The sequence below is a fragment of the Gorilla gorilla genome, chromosome 21 (assembly GCF_029281585.2).
Source record: "Gorilla gorilla gorilla isolate KB3781 chromosome 21, NHGRI_mGorGor1-v2.1_pri, whole genome shotgun sequence".
In the NCBI taxonomy this organism is placed as follows: Eukaryota; Metazoa; Chordata; class Mammalia; order Primates; family Hominidae; genus Gorilla; species Gorilla gorilla.
This window is the reverse complement of record NC_073245.2, coordinates 19,221,005-19,247,280: the sequence shown is the minus strand read 5'-3', so window position 1 is coordinate 19,247,280 and position 26,276 is coordinate 19,221,005. Positions and strand designations below refer to the sequence as shown.

The 26,276-nt window shown below is 38.9% G+C and overlaps 1 protein-coding gene across 16 annotated transcripts in view; it reads right to left on the bottom strand.

The window, feature by feature from the left end:
- PLCB4 (phospholipase C beta 4) overlaps positions 1–26,276 on the bottom strand; it is a 411,551-nt gene that overhangs the window by 164,321 nt on the left and 220,954 nt on the right. For all 16 annotated transcript variants that reach the window (XM_055373250.2, XM_055373236.2, XM_055373235.2 and 13 more), the window contains one exon: positions 9,052–9,150. In XM_055373250.2, coding sequence (XP_055229225.1) covers positions 9,052–9,135 — 84 coding nt within the window. In that variant the 5' untranslated portion in view covers positions 9,136–9,150. The remainder of the gene's footprint in view (positions 1–9,051; positions 9,151–26,276) is intronic.

The following is a 26,276-nucleotide window of genomic DNA, read 5'->3' as shown; positions in this document are numbered from 1 at the left end:
ACTTTTCAGCATGAGATGACCTACAATACAGACCTTTCCTTAAAGGTCTCATGCTTGGATGACAATGAGCTCTGAGCTTTGGGGGCATGAGAGACCAGATAATATTATCAGCACTGTTATTTCAAAGGCTGGTCTAGAGGAAGGAACAGGCCTGAATGTTGTTTTGGGTTTTTCTTTGCAAAAACCTGGCTGATCTTAGTTTTTGGTGCTTTGGGTTGTTTCAGTGTTCGGGCCAACTGAGGTGGTGCTCAGATGCCTGGCCTTGGCTTTCTTCTCACATCAGGAAGAAGTCACACAGCTGTGCTGACAAGAAAGGTGTGTGCAGACTCGTAGAATCCTAAGGAGAACAACTGATATTCTTCGACCCATCCACCTTAACATCCCCTATTTTTCTGGCACAGAGATATTAAGAAAATCGCCCATGGAGACATAGTCAGGAAAAGGAAGGATTAAGCCTCTAGCTCACCTTCCTTAAAGTCCTGGTCTTCTCCAACCTTTTGGTCCCCGCCTACGAATCATCCTTTGTACGGCCTCCAGAGTAACTGTCTCCAAAATGTAAATCAGATCATGCCAGTCCCTGTTGAAAATGGCTTCCCATAGCAATCAGAACGAAATCCAAACACCTCGGCCTGGTTCTACACCATTTATTCTCTTACTTAAGTGTGCACCGGACTTCCTTGAAGGGCTTGTTAATGCACATACGCCTGGGCCAGTTCCTGGAGTTTCTGATTCCATAGGTCCATGGGATGGGCCTGAGAATGCGCATCTCTAATAAGGTTCTGGGTGGTGCTGATGATGCTGGCTTGGGGACCACACTTTGAGAGAACTACTGCTCCACATGAGGGGCTTCTGCCTGCTTCTCAGAATTCTCCTCTCACCATGCCCTGACCATGATGCTCACTCCACCCTTGGTGCTCTTCTTTTGACATGCCAAGACTATGTTTGCCTCAGGGCCTAGCATTTGCTGTTTCCATGTCTTGGAATGCTTTTCCCTTAGTTCTTGGCCAAACTGGCTCCTTTTTTAAAATTTTTTTTTAGACAGAATCTTGCTCTGTCACCCAGGCTGGAGTGCTGGAGTGTAGTGGTGCAATTTCAGCTCACCGCAACCTCTGCCTTCCAGGTTCAAGCGATTTTTGCGCCTTAGCCTCCGGAGTTGCTGGGACTACAGGCGCGCACCACCATGCCTGGCTAATTTTTATATTTTTAGTAGAGATGGGATTTTGCCATGTTGGCCAGACTGGTCTCGAACTCCTGATCTCAACTGATCTGCCCGCCTCAGCCTACCAAAGTGCTGGGATTACAGGTGTGAGCCACCGCACCCGGCCAATCTAGCTCCTTCTTATCATTCAGCTACAACTTCAAATGCCACCTCCTGAATAGGGCCTGCCCTGACCACCCAACCCACAGCAATGTCCCCTCCCCTACTCCTCAATGTCTGCCTGTCTATCTGATCCCTCTATCACTCCTTTTAGTAACATAATAGTATTGAACACTGCTGGAAACCATTCATTTCTATGCTTATTGGTTTATTGTTGGTCTTCTGCTGCTGGACCATACACTCCCAAAGGACTGAGACTTTGTTTGTCATGTTCATTGCTTTATCTCAGCCTTCTAGAACAGTGGTTCGCACCACGGATTAAGTTGTAATGACTTTCAAACATTTCCGAATTGTTAAAGGGCCAACTGTACTCAAGATTGTTTAACATCATTAAGTTGCTATATAGCTTGTTGTAGCCTAATGATTCCAATATGATAATTCACATACAACATACAGAGTGTGTGAAAGACTCATATAAGTATACACATTTACGATCTTACCCCTAATTATAATTCAGAATATTCTAACTGTCAGAGGTTCTTTTTCCTCAAACCTTTCTGTATAAACAGACTTTCTGTTTATGTAGATGGGGTTTCACCACACCTCTACTAAACATACAAAAATTAGCCGGGCATGGTGGCACATGCTTGTAATCCCAGATACTTGGGAGGCTGAGGTAGGAGAATTGCTTGAACCCAGGAGGTGGAGGTTGCAGTGAGCCGAGATTGTGCCATTGCACTCCAGCTTGGGCGACAAGCACGAAATTCCATCTCAAAAAAAAAAAAATTCCTCTACCCTGAGGAATGCAGTATCACCCACATAAGAGGGTGAGTGAAGGAAGCCTGTGGCTGTGAGGGTCTTGGGGTCCTCATTCCTTCATCCCATCAGGCAGCAACAATCACCTTGAGAGAGGAGGACTGAGAGAGGAAGATGCGCCCATGTGTTCATCCTCTTGGATCATTTATTACATTCTTCCCTTTCTATTCAACATATTTTTAACTAGTATTAATGTGATTATACACAAAATGCTTCTTAGGTACTACAGAAGATATCACATTTGCTTTTGGTTCTTCGTCATTTCAGAAAGAAACAATATAAATGCATCCATACATGTACCCCCTTCTCTGGCATTCTCTCCACCTTGCATCAGAGCTGTCCAGTTCCTGTGCTAGAAATTCCAACCTCATTCTACACTTATTCTCTCACATACTCTACATCCACCAGGTTAGAAAAATCTTCTCATTTATTCTTACACTCAAAATCCTCCCGTATTTCTCCATATGTGTGACTGACTGTCCATTAAGTCCTTCAAGCCCAACACTACCCTCCAGACTACTCCCACAAGGAATCCAGCCACATCCACTTGTCACTGGTCATCCAGAACTGATCACTGCCCTGCTGAAACCCCATCAAAGGTTCCCTAGAGCTCTCAGAATCAAATGCCAATGCCCTGGGCTGGAAAGTAAACCCATTGATGGTGTGGACACTGGCTATCTCTGTGCCTTCACCCCTGTAGTCCACTGCCCTACCCTCTGCCCTAGCTGAATAATCCCCTTACCCCCTCAATAGAATGTGCTGTCATACTCATGCCCTTGCAGAAGCCCTGGCCTCTCCCTTCCTCTTAGCTGTGCTTTGAGTGGTTGACTGACTCACCTATCAAGACTCAGCCTGAAATGGGCCTCCTCATTGAGGCTTCTGGGGTCAGTCCCCCAGCCCTGCTGCCCCTTCCTCTCCTCTCACACCACAAGCAGATCATTCTACCACCTTTCTCATCACAATATGCAAGTGGAAGAAAGCGGAGGGGTGAGAGTGAAAGGGCTTCAGGGCCACATGCTGAAAGCCTGGAGTTTAAAACTGAGAAGCCCAGCCAGTGGTGTTGGTGGTAGAGTGGTGAGTACAGCTGCCGTCCAAACTATGAAGCCAGTACTTACTGCAGTGCATAATAAAGTGGCACCAACAGGTTTCTGTTCCGTATGTCCAACTCTAATAGAGACAGGAGCTTAAGAAAACAGGACTCATGGCAAGACAGCCAGTAACTAAACTAATTATCCACCAGGAATATGCAGAAATCGGTTTCTTGGGATAAAAACACAGCAATTTAACTCCATTAAATGCATTTTCACTACTTTTTCTCCCCCAACTCCAAATTTGAAATTATTTTATTTTTGGTTTGTGATTGGCTACTTTTATACTTTAAATCATATATGCAAGCCTCTATTGTACATCAACTACCAACCTTCCCTCTTGCTGAAAGTATAAAGCCTCTGGACTTTCCTCTGTTTCTCCAAGTCCCTTCTAATTTCCAGCATCTGTCTGGCACCCTTACTTTAAATAGATAAAGGTAACAGCTTTTTTGTTATGCTTGGTCAAAAATAATTAAATGTTTTCTCTACCCTTAGGTTGATTATAAAAGTTGAAAAACTAATAGGTTGATTGTAACAGTTGAAAAACTAATTTATTATGATTATTATCATTTTGATGACTCTGTAAGTATCTTTTAGTGTAAATACAGGTATATCTGGACATTGTTTTATAATTGAATTTAAATTATCTCAAGCTTAAAAATAATATGCAAAGATGGCTATCCCTCTTTTCATTGTTACATCAAAGCATGATTGAAGAGGCATACCTAAGAATGATTTACTTCTATAGAAAAATGTATTTTTGGTTTGACCTACTATTTACTGTTGTTTGGGACCTAGATTCTTCGAAGTTTAATAGATAGCATTTTTCTGCTGTTATTCTATAATGATGTAGATGACTTGTGTCCAGTAGAAAAAGGCAAATCTATAATAGGTTAGAGTTTTATTGCCTTATAGGACATTAGCCAGTTTTATATCTAATTGACAAAACTTATTTCACTTTTCCTTTCCTTTCCTACGTAAAATTCTCTTCCTCAAGTGCTCTTGGAACTAGCTTTATCATCCTGCTAATGTCCTCCCTGATTAGTTAAATATATCTTTTAATCAAAATACTTTATATGAGGCTTGTGTTTTTGAGTCTTTTGAAAATTGTATTTGGAAAGTGCTTTGCTTTGCTGATGAACAGCCTGTGGGGTGTAGGCTGCTTGAGCTTTTCTGAGCTTCATGGTGTGGCTGCTCACAATTTGATTTCAGAACCACCTTGGAAAGAGGCCAAAGTCAGCCTGTCCCACTGTGCCTGACTTTAGGTTTGTATTGACCCTGCACTTTGATACTCCTTTGATCCTGACACCTGTAGTAATTGTCTCAGTTTTCCTCCACCATATGTGTGTGAGTGTGTGTGTGTGTGTGTGTGTGTGTGTGTGTGTATGTGTGTAGGGTGGAAGGTGGGGAGGCTAGTATAAAGACCAAGAAGACCAAGACTTTGCTAGGAAAAGGGACTCCATCTAGGCAGCTGGACTCAGATACAAGAAAGTCCCATGGGCAAGAAGAAGGGGAGCCCGAGCTGGGATTCATGATGTGGGAAAGACAAGGTCAGTGGCTGAGGTGAGTCATCCATAAAACATTTGAACCCCTGCTCTGGCTGCCCCTAAGAAGAACGGGATGATGAATTCTGGAGATTCCAACGGAATGCACTGAGAATGTTTCTTAGTGTCAAGAAAGGAGAACGGAATTTTTAAATCTGGTTGTAGTTTGAGTTGATTATCTATGCCATCCAATAAGAAAGCCACTAGGCCCATGTACCTATATGAATTTGAATTTAAATTATGTAAGATTAAAAACTTAAGTCCCTCAGTCCCAGTAGCCACATTTCAAATGCTAAACAGCCACATGTGGCTGCCATAACGGCAACACAAATGTAGACCATTTCTATCATTGTGGAAAGTTCTGTTGGTGAACACTTATCTATGATGGCAGTCTCCTTAAGAATAAAGCTCTTTTTAGATTTTGTGTGTTTTAAGGACATACTTTGACTTTCAGGCTTATGCAAAAGGGAAGATCTCAGGAGAGTCTGAGTAGGAGAGTTTGAGGTGAAAGGGGAGCCAAACAGCTCAGGATGTGGAGGGACTTGAATTTTGAAGTTTTCTTCTTTAGATTGAGAGACAGAAAATGTTTGACAGTTAAGAAAAAAGCATCTGGAAAAGTGAAAAAGGACTGAGTATGATTAAAATAAAATAAAGGAAACAGGAACATGAATCTTGATGGAGGAGAGGGACAAAGAAGAAAACAGAGAGACACCCCTGGCTGGGCTGGCTAATGAAACTTATTCAGCATGATCTCCGATTTTTAATCTTAAAGTTGTCTTGGTGTGGTGTATGATGCAATTCTCCTCTGCTGCCATTAAATCTTCAGTAAAAAGTCTACTTTATACAACATCTTTGTATTTCTGGGATTTGATGTTAAAGTGGCTTTAGGGAAGGAAACAAATTGGAGTAGTCAACAGTCCTGGAAACTGAATGGTAGCGAAGCATTTGAGGACATAAGTTATCACCAAGAGTGGGTAAGCACCTAGGAATTCTAGGAAAGACTGGGAAGGCCCTGACCTGCCAGGGAATGGGTTCTTCAGATCTTTGATGTGGATATTATAGGAAAGTCAGGGGGCTGGTTGAGTTAGAGATATCTGGGTTGCATGTATTTTTAAAAGCACTGCTATTTCTCTCCTCCACAAGAGACAAATCTGTATTTTGAAGATTTAATGTTAAGCATCACTTAGGAAACAAAATATATTTTGCAGTTAAGTAACGTGTAAGTCAAGTAAAGTTAGAAAAGTACAGAATTAGAAGTGTCATGGCAATACAATCACAGCCTACCACTTAGGTCATTTGTAAAAATCTGGCTGCCTCAAAAATAATTCTTCAGTAATGCAGAAATAATAAAATAAACTTTAAATGCATTTGCACTTACTACATTTATTGACTATTTTTAAAACAGTGCCTATTAAACATTTTTCCCCCACCTACTGACTGCTTACTCCCTGCTTCCTTTTTTTTTTTTTTTTTTTTTTGAGACACGGCGTCACTTTGTCACCCAGGTTGGTGTGTGGGGGCATGATCTTGGCTCACTGCAACCTCTGCCTCTTGGGTTCAAGCGATTCTCCTGCCTCAGCCTCCCAAGTAGCTGGGACTATAGGCATGTGCCACCACGCCTGGCTAATTTTTTTGTATTTTTAGTAGAAATGGGGTTTCACTGTGTTAGCCAGAATGGTCTCAATCTCCTGACCTAGTGATCTGCCCACCTTGGCCTCCCAAAGTGCTGGGATTACAGGCGTAAGACACTGCGCCCAGCTGCTTTCTTTAAACAAATACATGGAATACAATTTTATGTTTACCTGCTATTTGAGTTCATGATGATAACGTTAGTTATCATATGGTGCTGACAGCATTTATGCCCCTTCACAAAAGGTACCTTTGCTATGACACTTTAGGGATGCTTGGGTTTTGTTTCTCTAATCTTATTCCTCCCACTGGCTTTCAGCTGTAATCCCTCATGGCTGTTCACGTACCAACCATAGAAATGAACCTTTTCTGCTTACATGTTGTTGCCTTAAATGTTTTCATGGCTCTGGCTCTAAAGAACTGAGTCTTATAGGAGTGGGAAATAATTATTTTTTAAACTGGCTGTCATCCAGCTTGAAATATTCTTCAGCTTTGTGGTTTGGTATGTTATCATGAAGACGCATGTTTACTTTATAAAGTTAAAACGTTTTTGCTCAAAATCCTAGTAAAATTGCACTGGAAAGAGTTGAAAGCTTAGTTACATTGTATTTAATACTTGTTCAAGGGTTCTTTTCTTCTAACTTTGCCTAGTTTGTAGAGGAATCCAGAGGAAAAGCAAATGCCTTTAGAAGCACAGGTGATCAGTATTTCCTAATATGAGCTGTGATGATTAATAATAAAAAAACAAGAAATAAGAAGGATTCAAATGAATCTCTGGTTCATCAAATGACATTTCACTGTTGTCAAGTACTTTTTTCTCCAATAGCTTTTTCTTACATAACAGTAGGAGATATACTGAACCAATGATTGCATGTAATCTCTTCAAAATTACCTTCTCTGAATTATTAGTCTGAATTGGAATCAACTGGATCTAAAATCATTTTAGATGCTAGACATCCACAAAGAATTTGGTGGTTACAGGTATTCTGCTAGTCCCTGGAGAGAAAAAGATAAGTAAACTATGATCCTTGACTTCAAGAAACTCAGAATATAGTTTGAGAGAAAGAAACATTAAATAAAATGTGAAGGCAGTGTAAAATATGCAAGGATAGGTTAGTGGTGGCAAAAAATAAGTTATCGCCTCTTATTCATTCAATGGGTCAAGGAAGATATCACAGAAGTGGAGATTTCTCATCTGGGTTCTGAGATGAGAGGAGTTCACCAATCAAACCAGTCGGAATAAATACATTTCAGGAAGAGGGAGTAGCATAAACAAACCATGTAGTAGAATAGTTTATGGGGGAAACTGTAAGTGGTTTGCTATAGTTGAACATACGCTGTATGTTGGAAACTGGAGAGAAATGAAGGTGAGGTAATTAAGCAGGAGCCAAATTATAGAAGGCCTTGTATTTCATTCTGTGAACTTCCCTTTACGCTACAATGGGAAGTGATGGAAGCATTTTAAACACAGGAGAAATGGGATCTGCTTTATATTTTTAAAATATTACTCTATGATCTCAACCATGGGAGAGAGAAAAAAAAGAAAAACAAATATGAAAAAAGACTAGAAGAAAACTGCATAAGAATGAACAGTGCTTGTCTCTGGATGGCAGATATTATTCTGTTTCATCTTATAGCAGAATGCAGTTCACTGTTATTTCAATTTCAGACATATGAACAGCTATTACTTCAATATTTTAATTCAAACAAGGAATAGTAACCATGTTTAGGTCCATCCTTAGCATTTGCAATTTTGTTTACTTAAAAAGTGACTATCCTGTAAATCTAGAGATGTACCCTGCAGAAATATCAAGTCAACAAGTATTAAGCTATGTCAGCTCACGGAAGACCTAGTTTCTGCATCTGACAATCTGGACCTCTGGGAAGATCAGCGAATTAGCCACTTCATACATTTCATTGATTTTGAAAGGAACCAACTCTGACTCTAAATGAAGTTTTAATATGTTTTACTTTCAACTTCTTGGTAAAGGAAACATCAATTTCATTATACACTCCTTCCCAAGTCACCTCAAATTCAAGTACAACAGAAGAAAAATCATGCATTTACAATGCAAATGAGGCTTTAATTCACCTACCCAGCCATTCTGAACAGATTGGTGGCCCAAAGCCCCTGCTCTATAGAAAGTCTGGAGTCATCACCACCTTGCAAGGGCACAGACAATAAATGATAGAATCAGAGGCATGCAAAGCTTTGGTCAAAATGGTTTATATCAATGAAATGAGCAAAGCAATGACTGGCACAAAGTTCAATCACTATTACATTTATAACACATACAAAGTTATATGTAGAATGACTGCCAAAAGCACTGCATTAAGCAAAAACTGTTACTATATAAAACCCATCTGTAAACTGAGAATATTAATAGCAACAACCTTGTAAGGATGTTGTAAAAAATTAAACAAATAATACACATAAAATGTTTAGAAGGTCATCTGGCACATAGTGAGCACTCAAAAATTTATAGTATCATTATCATTATTACTCTAGCTCATAACTTGCCTCTTTTCAACAACTCCAACCTATAAATCCTAAAGATGTTCTTACTTATGTCAAAGAATATTTACTCAATACTGTAATTAAAATTTAATAATTATTAGAATGTTTTGAGAGAAAATATTAATAACACTTCTTTACCTCTTCGTATCTGTCAAAAACTGCTCCTTCTTGCAAAAAGGAAGGAACTTCCTTCTGCCAGTTAAATTCATAAGGTTTGGCCATGATTATATTCAAGACCTAAAAATGAAAAAGAATAGCTCATTAGTATATAAAAGGAAAAAACAATTGAGGATGGTTAATCACTTCGCATTTCTGTGTTTGCAGAAGATTTTCTTTAAATATGTGGAATACGTTTTTTTCTTCTTCCCTTTGTCTGACCCCCAACTTGCTTTCTTTTCTCTAAACCTGGAGATATCATAATCAAGAAATACCAGAGGTGATCATTTGGGAAGTTTCCATTTCCTCTCCAAATCCTACAAAATAACAAGATGTGTATGTGTGTGTATATATATATATATTCTTTTTTTAAAATCTGAAGGCACCAGATAAAATAAGGAAACCGTAGACCAAAATCGATACATAAGAGAGGACTGCTGTAAATAGCTAAGGGCACTATGGGCTTGAAGGTGAACATATGGGCAGGAGGAGCCCACAGGGTATAAGTTGCAGAATCACGTAGGAATAGCCAGGATTTTTTATAGCTCTTGGTCCTCTCTTTAGCCCTCTCTTAGGCTCTCTTTCCCCTACCCCTTTTTTCCTCATCCCTTGGGCCACGCGGGGAACAAGAGAACGTCTGATTTTGAGACAGCCAGCTCATAGGGGGTCCCTGGAGAAACTCCAACCAGCCTGCCCACTGAGGTGGGGCCTCGGGGTGTTCACAATGTTTGTAGCAGAGAGGAGTCCGGCCCCTCCTCCTTCTGTGTGGAACTTGGGATTCCAATGGCCTAGAAGGAAGCCCTCTAGCAGGGATTCTGGGCTTGCAAGAGTCCCTGTTGCCCCATTTTCTTCCTTTTTACCCAGTGAAACCCTGTCTTACTCGCCATTTAAATTGCCTGTGAGCTTGAATTTTCATGGCTGTGGGACAAAGAACCCTGTTTTTAGCTGAACTAAGGAAAAGTCCTGCAACAGTTTTATTATAGACAGTGAGTAGGACATTTAAAGAGAGGCTAGGCACTGTTCAGAGTGGCTCCCTGCAACTAGGAAGAACTCAGCATTCCTTTTACCCATCCTTGTTGGCAACATGCACCATGGTATGTATGCAATAACTACAACCTAAACATCTTGCATGACAGGGGAGCATACAACGAGTCACCAAATAGTTAAGCAATGCAAAGGACATGGAAGAACACCAAACACATCAAGTAAAACTTACACCCAAGGAAAGAGAGTGAGCAGGAAAAACAGGACCTGACTTCAGCATACCGATTTTTTCAGAGGGAAGAGAGAGAATATTCTGTTCCTAAAATATAATTAACCATAGATACTAGAAATTTAAAACAAGATTGTTGAAATAAAACTTAATAGATGAGCTGAATTGTAAAGAAAACTCAGATGAAGTGTTGAGCCAAGGGATTCTTAAAAATGCAACACCACGCCGGGCTCAGTGGCTCACGCCTGTAATCCCAGCATTTTGAGAGGCCGGGGTGGGGGGAGGGGGTGGATCACCTGAGGTCAGGAGTTCAAGACCAGCCTGGCCAACATGGCGAAACCCCATCTCTACTAAAAAATACAAAAATTAGCTGGGTGTGATGGCAGGCACCTGTAATCCCAGCTACTCGGGAGGCTAAGGCGGGGAGAATTGCTTGAACCCAGGAGACGGGGGTTGCAGTGAACAAAGATCGCATCACTGCACTCCAGCCTGGGTGAAAAAGTTAGAGATATAGAAAATAGAAAGGAAAGGTTTACCAACCTTATATGGAGACAATGGAGGGATGGAAATAAAGTAACAGCAGAAGAACGTTTCTGAAACCTGAATATTTGAGTCCTCAAAGTGAAAAAAATCCACTGATTCCACGTAGTATAAATGGGGGAAAAAGATATACACCCCCAAATACACCTCATGGTGACACTGAAGACACAAAATATGCAGAAATGATGAAATCTCTCAAAGATGCAGGAAGAGAAAAGATAAGCTAGAGGTAAATGACAATGAGACTGATATCAGGTACATCATCCACAACACTAAATGCAGTAAGACAATTTTGAAGTTCTGTGGAAAATAAATTTGGATTTAAAATTCTGTGTTCAATACTGTTTCAACTTTTAGGAGAAAAATGTAGTTATTTACAGACTTGTAAGTAATCAGAAAGATTTAGTAACCTACTCTGAAAAATTTAATGTATTATATACTCTGTCAGGGGAAAATAAATAGAGAAATAAGAGAGATATGGGAAATAATGTTAAGAAAAATAAAGTAAAAAGAAACAATAGGCTTAATCTTAAGATTTATTGTACTATGCCAAAAAAGTAGAAAAGAAAAAATATATTTAAAAGTTAGCCAACCCAAATCCTAGATTATATCAATATATGAGTTGTGGCCAGTGAAGTGGTTGGAGGAACAAAGTTTGAGACAAAGGGAAGTAAAACCATTTTGGGAAGGGAACAGAGATACTAAAAACTCTAGACATCAGTAGGAAAATAGAAGTTTAAATATGGGTGCTATGAATTTAAGAGTTCTCCTATAGAAAATTAAAATTAAAAAAACATAACTTCCAAATGATTAGCAGGGGAGAAATAGCAAAAGAAACTCGAGCCTCTTTTAAAAAGTAAGCAGATAAAGAATGGAGAGAAGACAGGAACATATTCTAAGTAGGAAACACAAAATAAAATGACACATCACTAAGCATAGTAAATACGAATTGGTTAAATTCACTTATAAAAGATGTTTTCGGATTAGGTAAAATTATGGTTGTTTACAGAAATATTTTGAAAACTATCTAAGAAGTTTGAAAATGCAGGGATGTTGGGGGGAAGGTGGCGGGATAGCATTTGGAGATATACCTAATGTTAAATGACGAGTTACTGGGTGCAGCACACCAACATGGCACATGTATACATATGTAACTAACCTGCACGTTGTGCACATGTACCCTAAAACTTAAAGTATAATTTAAAAAAAGATAGAACTAAAATTTAAAAAAAAAGAAAATAAAAAAGAAAACGCAGGAATGAAAAAAGATACCATTGGCACATGCTAAGAAAAAAAGAAAACAGGTGTAACAATAACATGAGACAAAACAGACTTCAAGAGAAAAAGCAGAGACAGTAATAATACATCACATTAACTGCCATTAATATCTAAGCATGTGACCACGCAGCATCACAACATTTGAAAATTGACAAAGTACAAGGAGAAATTAGCAAAGTCACAAACAGGAGACAATGATTCTCAGAATAACAGAATAAGAAGACAAGTAAGAATCTCGAAGATCTGAATATCATACTTAATAATTTAGTACAAACAAATAACTCAAAGTAACACAATTTAAATAACAGTACTTAATGAGCTTTATTCTCTCTCTTAATATATTTATTCTCTCCCTAAATACATTTTTTTCTTTCCCTCTTTGCACCCTGGCTACCCACACACATGTAACAATCTCAAAATCCGATCACGATTAGGCCCTAGAGGAAATTTCAGCATTTTTCAAAAGGCAGAAAATATTGTGGTCATGCTCATTGACAACAACAAGGAAACGTATAAATTAATGACAGAGAGTGTACAACATCTATATACATGGAAATTAAACATTCACACCCCCCCACACACACATACATACACTCCTTAATCATTCTTGAGTTAAGCAGAAATTATAAACTTTTTAGAAAGAAAAGATGAGAGCATTACAAACCAAAACCTAGATACGTAATATGTAGCCAAAAAAAAAATAGTAAAACAATGATCAGTAAAAGCAAAAGTTAATTGTTTTCTGAATTGGATATATATTTGGCAAGTACTTAGAGCAAGAGTGAGAGACACAGAGAGAGGGAGATTTAGGTGGGGGCAGAAGGGAGGATGAGGAGGAGGAGGTGGCTGCAGCACAAACTCACAACATTTACAATGAAAAGTGGGATATAATTAAAGAAGGAGAATGTGAACATTCTAAGAGAATATTGTGTATAACTTTAATCAGAATATTTTAAAAGCTAAATAAAAAGTATACATCTTTCAAAGTTAAGATACATTTGGCTTAAATTACTATAGCCATTGTCAAAAACGGTATGGAGGTGCCTCAAAAAACTAAAAATAGAATTTTAGTTTTTTGAGGAACTAAATGATCCAGCAATCCCACTTCTGGGTATTTACTGGAAAGATTTGAAATTAGTAGGTCAAAGAGATACCTGCACTCCCATGTTCAATGCAGCACTATTCACAATATCCAAGTTATGGAATCAACCCAAGTATCCCACAACCAATGAATGCACAGAGAAAATGTGGTGTATTATACACAGTGAAATATTATTCAGCCTTAAAAAAGGGAAGAAATTCTGTCATTTGTGACAACATGGATGGAACTGGAGAACATTATGCTAAGTGAAATAAGCCAAATACAGAAAGACAAATATCCATGTGCTCACTTACATGTGGAATCTATAACAGTTGAACTCATAAAAGCAGAGAGTAGAACAGTGGTTACCAAAGGCTGAGGGTAGGGGGAATGTGGAGTTGATAATCAAAGTATACAAAGCCTTCTATCAGTTACACAGAAGAAATAAGTTTGACTTTGAAACCTTTTGCATAGCTTGGTGAATATAGCATGTATGTACACACATAACCACATAGCTTCTACCCAAGAAGCTTAGAAACAAGCTTCTGAGGTAGATGATGTGCATTCATGCCTTCTATGCTATAAAACAGATCTGCAGAGAAAAACAGACCCACAGACCCCCCTTAATAACCAACTACAGGGAGCTAAGTGTTAGCTTGAAAAATAGATTAAAAAACAACATGGTGGCCATCCCAGTTTGCCAGGCTGTGAAGAATGGTGGGCAAAACATCTCTTTTCTGCAGAATTTTATGTGTTCTATGATTGTCTCACTCCTGACAACCATCCCTTTTAATTCATCCCTTTGGTTTCATTTTAAATCAATAAGAGGCTTTGGATACAAAAAGTTTATATCAAAAATAAAAATGAAAAAAAAAAAAGCTTTTTACAGTTTGCATCATCTTCCATTGGTTTAACTCTGGTTCTCCCAGCATCAACATGAGTACCCAGTATGTGATGTTTCTCAGACCTCACTACTATTCTTAACTACTAAAATATTCATCTCTACCTTGGGTACTAATTTCATCACAATAGTCTCACTATATGAAGAACTTTGGAGGTGAAGGAGGAGGGTAATTTTGACCTTAATCTCTTCTGCAGTGGAGGTGAAAGTTCATTTCATTGCTTATTCCTTCAGAGCATTGGGGTTCAGAACAAGGTAAGAAGTATTCTGGCAAAATGCTGTTGGAGTATCCTGAGTGTTCCCAATTTGAAACTGGTGGCTGTGGTCGAGGCTGTTCTTTGTGCTATCTGTGGAAAACTTCCTAGGGCCTGGCCTCAGGGGCACTAGCTGGGTTATTTTACACACATGGTGCAATGATGACCTACAGACTAGAAAATGTTGACCCAGCCAATCCTGTTTCACTATAGTTTGATCCAGATAATTGATTTAAAATGGGAACAAATGAAGGTACACATTATAGTCCCAGTGACTGCAGAGAATGTTAAAGGGACAGTTACTTCTTTTTAAAAGAGGGGAGGAACTGGCCACCCTATAACTACATTCTTATTGCAATTATCTCAAATCCCAACCCACAGCCAACTGGCTTGAAAAAAAAAAAGGCTTTGATTGTACCATGCCAAACCTCTTCTCAAATTCTCTAGCTTGCCTTCCAAGGCCTCACTTACAAGATATTTCAAGGTTTAATTGTCTCCTCCACCTCCTAGAATGGCATCATCTCACCATGCAGAGCCCACAGGAAAGGATCCACCTTCTCTTTGAGGAACACGGGAAGTGAAAGAGACTTTACATTGTCAAAGAATAGACAGCCTGAAACCTCTTGCAGTGTAAACACATTGAGCAGTTACTGGAAGGAGGCCAGAAGGCTTTTAAATAGTCGCATTGTTCTAAATCCTTGTGCAACTGGATCGGATTAGCTATTGCACTGGGGCAGAGGAAAAACTCCCTGGACTGCAAGAAACTTTGGAAGCGGGGGACAAGAAAGAAGGGGAGTCCTAGAAGGTCTTGTTCCAGAGCAAGTGGCAAAAGCTCCTTCTAAAGATGATAATAAGAAACTGGCAGAGTTAGGAGCAACACAAGGGGGCTGAGGTGGGCTGTCGAGGGGCCAAATATTCAAGTAGGACATGTGCATTACCCATAAAGATGGCCTTCTATCCATTCTGTTGGGGTGAACCAAGGAAGAGATTTGGTTTTCTTGGCCTACTCTGTCCTGAGTCTTTAAACCTGCTGTCTTGTCTTCCTTGCTAGACCTATAAGGTGGTCTTCAGGAATTACCAGACCACCTATCTCAGATGTGCTGGATCAACTTTAGAGTCAGTGCTGCTCACCCTCCCTCACCGCCACCCCCAACCTAGACCAGTTTAGGTCAATACTTTCACAAGGAATTTTTTGTCTCTGGACATGTGCCTCACGTTCCAGTATAGAGTGAACAGAGGGCAGTATGTGAAACCAGGCATATCTAAGGTACCTGGGTATGGCAGGCTGAATAAATGGCCCCCAAAAGATACCCACCTCCTAACTGCTGCAACTCATGAATGTTACCTCACAGGGCAAAAAGGGACTTAGCAGATGAGATTAAGCAAAAGATCTTGAGATGGGGAGATTATTCTGGATCATCCAGGTGGGCCCTAAATGTCCTTACAAAAGGGAAGCAGGGGAAGTTTTGACACAAGCAGAAGAGGAGGAGGAAATGCGACTACGGAGGCAGAGATTAGAGTGATGTAGCCACAGTTCAAGAAGAGTTGGCAGCCACCAGAAGGTGAAATAGGCCAGGAATAGGTTCTTCCCCACAGCCTGGAGGAAATGTGGCCCTGAAAATACCTTGATGTCAGACGTCTGGCCTCCAGAACTGTGACAGAATAAATTTTGGTTACTTTCAACCACTAGTTTGTCCTAATTTTTTATAGTAGCCCAGAAAATGCATATATTGGGCCCCCTGAAGCTGAACACCTTTCTTAAAAGAACTAAAAAGTTGCCAAATAAGTTTGGAATGCAGTAGAGACTGCTCTGATTTGAAGGGAATGGTCGTTCAACATATGTGTGTTCAACTGAATCACAGAGGAAGACAGAAAGAAAAGTACAGAATAAACTTCACCTAGAAATGAATTCAGATCATTCCTGTCCTTCTGTTCCAAAGCCCCTTTGAGGACTAATGACATTATTTCTGCATACTCTTCCCCAGGTTCCAAATGTCTTGTAACAATTTTGCATCTCAGCAATAAACACAAACTTCAAATCCTGCAGCTCCCGTGAAGCCAAACAAGGTGTTCTTCATTTTTTATTCCTATTTGTGAAAAAATGAATTCATCTGAAAAAGCATTTGCTTCTACTTGATAACATATAGCTTTCAAGTGAATAAATGCACCATGACTCAGTTATAAATTTTATTAAGTGCAACTTTTAACTTCAACCTTATGACAAAAAAATTTTCCATAACAAATTAATCCCTTCCCCATCCAACCATACAAATCCCATTAAACCAAATAACCCATGACCTTAAGTGACCTCATGATGGCACAACCAAGGTTGTTTTCCAGAACATAGAGAGTTGAGATAAAATTTCCACTGACCACAAGTAAATTAGTTGAATCTATCACACATATTTCAGTGCCTTGCTCTTCAATCTTTAAATAAGATATCCTTATATTTCTAAAAACGTATCAACAAGCTGTCATCAGATCATCCAGGGCTTTTAAATAAATGGCTTTACCTCAAGTAAGAATCTAATTTGACATTAATATATTGTATCATTAGGGATAACTTCCCCATTTGCAAAAATACCTCCATTTTTATTAAGCCATTAAATAACCTTTTCAAAAAACATACAAAGAGTACAGGAAGAAAAATATGATAATATGCAATGCTGTTGATGGATGGGGTGAGGGCATATCTGGTAAAAAAGAATTTTGTAATACATTTCTATAGCCTTGAAATATCCATACTCTTTTATCTAGTAATTGTACAAGTAGGATTTATCCTATGTAAATGTGTACAAAATCTATGTACAAGAATACTGTTGTGCTGTTTATGGTAGAAAAATATTGGCCTTATATAATCATCACTAAGCAATTGATTAAACACACTCCAGTACTTAAATACTGTACCCATTAAAAATAGTACTTTAAAGGAATAGTTATTCGCTTTACAATAGCAAATTTAGAAGAGTTTCTAAAAATATTCACAACTCTTGTGAAGCAAAGACAAATGCTCTTAACATACAGTTAAGAAAAAAAATAACCACAGGCTATAAAATTACACAAGAATCTGATCCAAATTTTTATGTTATATATTATACACATATTGCTTACATATGCACACTGTTTTACAACGGGAAAAACTAGCAAGACATATACCAAAACAAATAGTAGTTACAGCTAGCTGATGTAATTTTAGGTAATTTTCTTTTCTTTAATACTTTCCTGTATTTTAAAATATTCATAGTGACTGTAATTTTTATATTCCAGAAAAAATATTTTCTAAAGCAAATGGAGGATACAATTTTAAAACTTGTTTCTTTTCATATAAATTAGTCTGAAAATAATGTCTATGTTTTCTAGCAGAAATCTTGGCAAGAACAAATAACAGGAAGAGATAAATACATAAAGCTGTAAAACGCTGTTCTCCCCTTTCAGAATTTAAAACCTTCACTGTACAATGGGAGCCTTCACACATCCCAGTTACGACTGATCCTTATTCATTACTTAGTAAGGAGTTACTTAATATACTGACTAAAATGAATGTTAACTGAAACCTCTGCAATACTTATGTTTGGGAAAAAACTGATTGTGATGGTACTGGAATTAGACTTTAATGAATTCTGGGCTACAAGAAATCTATGGCCTTTGCTATGATTTATCTATTATAAAGCATCACATGATTAAAAACAATTTCCTGGAGTGTATTAAAAGAATACAAATTGCATAGGAATAAAATAAAAACAGAAAGCAAGCATTCGCTATTTGTCCCTGCCTCTCATACTTCAACATTAATCATAATTGAGGGGCAAGTGTAACTTCCTTAAAATTTAATAATTAAAAATAGATGAATAAAAATATTAAAGTGTATTGCCTTTATAAATTTATTAGGTGATATCTGTGATCATGCTATTGGTTCCATCATATCAAGATTTTAAAAAACATGTCTAAAACATGTTTAGTTACCTGGGGTGAAGATCCAGGTTTATAAATTTATTAGATGACATTTGTGATCATGTTATAGGTTTCAATCTATCAGGATTTTACAAAACATGTCTAAAATATGCTTAGTTGCCTAGAGTATTTAGAGATCCAGCTTAGTTTAAATATAATGAATAACTGTCAATATATTCTAGGGAAGAAAAAGTAATATCTTTCCTCATCCATCACAAAGTTCATGTCTGAGACCCTCTATAACAAAAGACAGATTAACAAGAGAGACATACAAATTTATTTAATATAAGTTTTATGTGACACAGCAGCCTTCAGAAACAAAGACAGAAATTGAGATAATTGTATATTTCTATGTTTAGTTTTTATAAAGAATGGATAGTCGTATAGAAGCACGATTAGACAAAAGTGGGTACGATATAATGGTCATGAACTGGGGGGAACTGAGAAAGGTCTCTTCACATTCTTCTTGGTATCTTTGTGTTATCATTCCTTCCCTCCAGGCATAAAGTGGGACACCTGTCACATGAAGGTGTCTCAGGAAAGAAGGTCAGAGATTGACCTGTTCCAGCTTCTGCAGTTTTCTCAATTTCCTTTATCTCAAAATACTCAGTATGTCAAGGCGCCATGTTTTCAGGTATTGTGTTCTGAGCCCTGGCAATTTAATTCAATCTGCAATAATCAGTTTCAAAGAAATTAGAATACAATGAAGTATAACAGCTTCCTAAGAGAATAACTGAGCTGTTTCAAAAGATTGTTTGGATGTTGGTTGTTTGCCTGTAGCAATTCCCTTGGAAATGACATCTGACTTCCTATGCCAGCCCTCCAAAATCCTCTAGAACACATCAAGGAGCTGAAATTGTATTAAAAGTACATAGTTGTCCATGACTGAGGTTTTCCAGCCTGATAATCCCTTGTCATTCAACTTTAGAATGGTGCAGGTGAGGGTTCAAGCTAGGGAGCAATAATGTTACAGGAGGGCTCAGTGGCAGAAGTGGGGCCTATCTACACGTGATGTCCTCTGAGGGGTCATGTTCTTAAGTGCTTAGTAAATCCACCCCTGGCTTAACAGTATTTTGATCTTTCAGAAACAGAAGCTAGTTTGTATATTAATCTTTTTTAAATTTCAATAGGTTTCTGGAGAACAGGTGGTGTTTGGTTACCTGAATAAGTTCTTTAGTGGCGATTACTGAGATTTTGTGCACCCATCACCCAAGCAGTATACATTGTACCCAATGTGTAATCTTTTATCCCTCACCCCACTCTGACCCTTTCCCCTGAGTCCCCAAAGTCCACCATATTATTCCTATCCCTTTGCATCTTCATAGCTTGGCTCCCACTTATGAGTGAGAACACATGTACACACATATTAATCATTTTTATAGTAGTGAATTACAGAAGTGACTGCTAGAAAGAAATTTTTTGATAGCATGCAAGATATATCAACCTTTAGAAAAAAAAATATATATAGTGTGTGGGGGGGTGTGGGCTATAGAAGCCTGAGGAAAGGAATATATAATCTAACTGGGTTTTTCTCTTTCATGAATAATAAATCTATTTTAGTAGAATTTGTTTTTGACATATTATAAATATGCTCCAGAGTAAAAGTCATCTTGTTTCTTTTTTTTATTATTATACTTTAAGTTTTAGGGTACATGTGCACAACGTGCAGGTTAGTTACATATGTATACATGTGCCATGCTGGTGTGCTGCACCCATCAACTTGTCATTTAACATTAGGTATATCTCCTAATGCTATCCCTCCCCCCTCCCCCCACCCCACAACAGGCCCCTGTGTGTGATGTTCCCCTTCCTGTGTCCATGTGTTCTCATTGTTCAATTCCCACCTATGAGTGAGAACATGCGGTGTTTGGTTTTTTGTCCTTGCAATAGTTTGCTGAAAATGATGGTTTCCAGCTTCATCCATGTCCCTACAAAGGACATGAACTCATCATTTTTTATGGCTGCATAGTATTCCATGGTGTATATGTGCCACATTTTCTTAATCCAGTCTATCATTGTTGGACATCTGGGTTGGTTCCAAGTCTTTGCTATTGTGAATAGTGCCACAATAAACATACATGTGCATGTGTCTTTATAGCAGCATGATTTATAATCCTTTGGGTATATACCCAGTAATGGGATTGCTGTGTCAAATGGTATTTCTAGTTCTAGATCCCTGAGGAATCGCCACACTGACTTCCACAATGGTTGAACTAGTTTACAGTCCCACAACAGTGTAAAAGTGTTCCTATTTCTCCACATCCTCTCCAGCACCTGTTGTTTCCTGACTTTTTAATGATTGCCATTCTAACTGGTGTGAGATGGTATCTCAATTGTGGTTTTGATTTGCATTTCTCTGATGGCCAGGGATGATGAGCATTTTTTCATGTGTTTTTGGCTGCATAAATGTCGTCTTTTGAGAAGTGTCTGTTCACATCCTTCGTCCACTTTTTGATGGGGCTGTTTGTTTTTTTCTTATAGATTTGTTTGGGTTCGTTGTAGATTCTGGATATTAGCTCTTTGTCAGATGAGCAGATTGCAAAAATTTTCTCCCATTCTGTAGGTTGCCTGTTCACTTTGATGCTAGTTTCTTTTGCTGTGCAGAAGCTCTTTAGTTTAATTAGATGCCATTTGTCAATTTTGGCTTTTGTTGCCATTGCTTTTGGTGTTTTAGACATGAAGTCCTTGCCCATGCCTATGTCCTGAATGGTACTGCCTAGGTTTTCTTCTACAGTTTTTATGGTTTTAGGTCTAAGCCAAAAGAACAAAGCTGGAGGCATCACGCTACCTGACTTCAAACTGTACTACAAGGCTACAGTAACCAAAACAGCATGGTACTGGTACCAAAACAGAACAGAACAGAGCCCTCAGAACTAATGCCACACATCTACAACCATCTGATCCTTGACAAACCTGACAAAAACAAGAAATGGGGAAAGGATTCCCTGTTTAATAAATGGTGCTGGGAAAACTGGCTAGCCATATGTAGAAAGCTGAAACTGGATCCCTTCCTTACACCTTATACAAAAGTCATCTTGTTTCTTATCTTTTATGCCTCTGAAATAAAGTATTTCTGTTCTTACTAAGGGCAGCAAAGAGCAGAGGGTATTTTATTACTACTGAGAATTTAACATAAACAGAGTTATCCTCAGCCCTAAAGAATATAAAAGTTCTGAGAAATAAGAGGATTAGAGCACCCTGGGATATTTGTAAATGAAAGACTGTATAGTAACAGTTTTTTCCCTCTCTCAAAAGTAGAACTTGTCACTGTTTTCAAGGACAGAACTAACAGAATACATGGTGGATGTCTATACTTTACCGTGCAGGAAAGCAACAACTTCTCCCTTAGTAGGAGGTGCTAGCCATATGCAACAATTTTCAGGGAGAGTTCAGCCCTTTTTGATCTAACAGTAGTAGTTCTGAGAAGGTCTTGGAAAATAGAAAACAAAAGGCAAACATGCACAAATTAAGTACAGTTTTAGGTAGAGGTCACAGATTCCATACTGGTCTCTCCTGGATCTTTCAAGGTGTTCTTAACCCAGGGCTTCCTGGTCACAGAGGACCCCAGTCTTTAAAAAGTCCTGGGGTTCCAGAGTGAGGACTGTGAGAATGGAGGCTTAGGTTGACCTCTTCCTCAGCTTAAGTTTCTTCTTTGCAGGAATACTCTTTGAGTTATTTCTTTTTAGCCAAGATGGGAACTCAAGCTGGGAGCATAGGGGAAAGACTAGAGAATCTTTAGGTCCCTGGATTTGCCTTAGATTATTGGTTCTTAAAGTATGGTACCCCGACAGCAGACATCACCTGGGACTTCTTAGAAATGCAAAATCTCAACCCCCATCCAGACCTAAATCAGAAAGTCTGCTGGTGGGGTCCAGGAATCCACGGGGTATCCAGCTAGCCAGGTGATTGCAATGTAAGCTAAGGTTTGAGAAAACAGCCTTAGATCAAGTCTCCAGCAAAAAGGAAAAAAGGGGGAAGAGGAAAATGGTCTTTAAATCCTTATCCAGCCCAGCCCAATTTACCAGGAAAAGAAGCTGGCTAGGTATTCGGAACTAAAGCTTGGGTAAGAAAGACAGTCCATTTGTCTAGAATGCACGCTTTTCTCAGGAAGTCCATGGAAAACCGAGCCTATGGAGACTCTGAAGGCCAGTACTTGCTTTCCATCCAAGACCAAGAGTAGATACTGAGAGCCTGAAGTAAATGGTAATTTTCTCAACCATTTTTTTTCAAGCTTCATCCTTAAGAGTTAAGTAAGAAGAAACCAGTTAAGAATGACAGGCAACTTGAAGAAAGTAAATAAAGGGTGACTGAGTCATAACCAAACCCTCAGCCAACACAACATCCCTTTAATCTGCAGTGCAGACTTCACAGTCGCTTAAATAACTTCAAGCAGTTACCTCTTTTGGCCCAAACCTTTATGCTTCCTGTTAACTACAAGCTATGAATGCTAATATTTCTCCTAAGAACTCAGGAAAAAATATTGGGTAAGAGTCAACCAGCAAATTCCTTTAAATTTAAGGAACTGCAATTGACAAATGAGCTGAGGAGAAAGATTATGTTAAAACACAAGGATTCTAGAAGAAACGTGCCCTCAGCTGCACTGGAAAGCAGCATCTTCCCTCACCACCTTTCCTTTTACATTCTCCTCTCTGTATTTATCAGAATTGATTCCTTGCCCCCCAGTACTGAGCATTTTGCACATTTCTCTTTTCTTCTCATTCACTAACTTACTGGTTATTTACTTACTGGTTATTTACTCCCCTAAACTTACTGGTTATTATTTAAAGAAACTGGGCCAGGCACCACTCTGTATTTTCATTTAAGCACCTTGTGCTTCCCCCTTTGAAGAACTCACCACCCTACCTGGTAAACAGCTATTTGTTTATCTGTATCATCACTACATGATGACCTCTGTGAAGGCTGGGGCCTTGCTTGCTACTATAGTGTCCAGCATATAGCAGTAAACAATGAATGAATGAATGTATGAATATCTTACTCTGTGGAGGAGCTCCCAACCAACCCCCAAAACAAATCAAGGCAGAAAAGACAATGGACTCTTCTCTTATACAAACACACACTTTATCCTTCCTTCTTTCTTTCCTTCCTTCCTTCCTTCCTCTCGTCCTCTTTCTCTCTTTCTGACAAAGTCTCTCTCTGTCACCCAGGCTGGAGTGCAGTGACTTCTTCCCTTCCCTTCCCTTCCCTTCCCTTTCCTTTCCTTCCCTTTCCTTCCTTCCTTCCTTCATTCCTCTCTTCCTCTCTTTCTGACAGAGTCTGTCTCTGTCACCCAGGCTGGAGCGCAGTGACTTCTTTCCTTCCCTTCCTTCCCTTCCCTTTCCTTCTCTTTCCTTCCCTTTCTTTCTTTCCTTCCTTCCTTCCATCCTTCCTTCCTTCCTTCCTCTTTCCCTTTCCCCTTTCCTTTCCTTTCCATTCCGTTCCATTCCATTCTTTCCTTACTTCTGTCTGTGTCTCTGTCTCTGTCTCTCTCTGGGTGTCTCTCTCTTTTTCTTTCTTTCTTGAATCTCACTCTGTCACCCAGGGTGGAGTGCAGTGGCACGATCTGGGCTCACTGCAACCTCTGCTTCCTGGGTTCAAGCGATTCTCCTGCCTCAGCCTCCTGAGCTGCTGGGATTACACGTGTGTACCACCACACTCGGATAATTTTTGAGTTTTTAGTAGAGACAGGGTTTCACCATGTTGGCCAGGCTAGTCTCAAACTCCTGACCTCAGGTGATCCACCTGCCTTTGCCTTCCAAAGTGCTGAGATTACAGGTGTGAGCCACTGTGCCCAGCCCAAATGCACACTTTAGTACCATTTCTGTGTATACCTGCTCCTCTCTCCAGTATCCTGAAATGCTGTTCACAGTGTTTTGTTCTCCACTCATACCCTGCTGCCTGCCTGCTGCAGGCTAAAACCAGGCCTGTAGAATGAGTTTCCATTCTTTACCAAGTTTGACAGCCTCGATTATGCCTATGAATAATTTCTAGAATAAACATTCCAACCACACCACCTCTATGGCCTGAACCTCTGTTCTCCTTAGACCCTCTCTGATCACTGTCCCTTAGTAAGGGCTGTTCAGATTGGCACCTAGGTCCTCACTGGTGGGGCTTGATCCTGGACATGTCCTCATGAGGTGCATGATGTTCTTATCCCTAGAGACTGTCTCTTTAGAGGAGACCTCTGGGCAGCCCATAAGGTCCTCCTGTCTCTTATGCCCAGCCCTCTGTACTTTGCCCTTCATTTGCCCTTGGACTGCCTGCCACAATTATCAGGCAAAACATCGCCAACATGAATCATATATGTCAAGAGGGAAATCTCTTTTTAGAAGCCTGATTTTGCCTTATTATTGGACTATTTCAAAGGAAAGATTTTTATTTTATCTTCACTTGAATAAGCTCTCTGAAAGTTGCCTCAGGCGTGAGTATGGAGTAAGCCTGAGGATTGTAAAATGAGACTTCACAAAAATGGGCAAAGTGCTTTGGAAAGGAGCAGGCACAAATTCAAGGACTGGAGGCATTCTTTATTTTAAAATTATTTTCTCATTAAAATAAACATACACACACAACGAGCTCTTCAATTTAATCAAAATTCCTTGTATTTAAAAATTCTCCAAGCTACTTTTATAAATAGATCTTTGCTATTATTATACAGGAGTCATAAGAAGAGGATAAAGCCTAAGACCATGCATATTAGAACTGAGCTCAGACCATAGAAGGAGAAAATAAAACATTCTTCCTCAAGTTTTCAAGCTTAAGGATACCCGAAATCAACAGTCTTCATATGTTCATCCACACAGGGGTACTGCCCCATGATCTGAAAGTAACCTTTAGTCAAAAAAATGTCACCTACATAAATCTCAAATCTCACACAAGGTCATTTATCTCCTTATGTGCCCAAAATTGTTCCACCTGAAGTCCAAAAGCTTAAAGTAAGTACAGAGATGGAACTAATAAAATAGAGATAGTGAGAAAAAAATTACATGGAATTTGAGGTTTGGGGAGGTTGATTTAATTTTTTTATACAGGCACATTATTTTCAAAATCTCTAAACCTTTCTTCCTCTTTGTCTTTTTTATGCACAAAAATACATCCAGTCTGAAAGGAAAAGGAAACAAAATCCTTAGTCTCAGTTAACTTATATTAAAAGTGTCACCTTTTCAGGCCCCTCCTCCTCAGGTCTGGCATTACTAATTAACTATTACTTAAAATAATGGGAAATTTACTGTGCAAATTGGTTTATGTAAGTGAGGCTGCACATTAAAACCAGGTGTAAATATTAGATGCTGTCTTTGGCTTTTTCTGATAGACCAGCAGGGAGAGTGGAATTGAGTCTATTTCATTCACATCAGAAATACCAGCAATAACGTTCACACAACTTGAAATAAATCTAATGTGACATTGGAAAAGTGAATCAGAAAAATACAAAGTTTATAGTTTTATAAGTAAATTAACCATTTTTAAAAATGAGTCTGCCTTTGATTATATATTACACTATTTCCACAATTAATATTAAATTAATATGAGCTATATAGCATGCTGGAATGGAAAGAGAAGGGCAATCAGAGATGGAAGACCTGCATTCCAGCCCCAGCTCTGTCCCAGCTAGGTGTGTGACCTTGAGGAAGCCCCTTAACCCTCTGAGTCTTAGTATCCTTGTCTGTAAAATACAGAGGCTGAAACTGTAATTTATCTGATGTTTTCTTAGCTTATATTAGTTTTATCTCTGTGATGCCTTCTTAGTTTACATTAGTAAACATTTGATTAAACATTATTTGAGCTCCCATGAAATATAAATGTTATTTAATAACCATATATATCCTTCCTGAAATACATTTCCAGAAATGAAAAAATGAAAGCCACATTCAGATGGGCCAAGTAAGATTTAAAACAATGCATTACTATTGTGTCTTGAAGAGTAACTGACAGAGTAATGACATAGTGGCATTTCTAGAACAACTCTTCAGTATCAAAGCACACTTTCAAGATGCC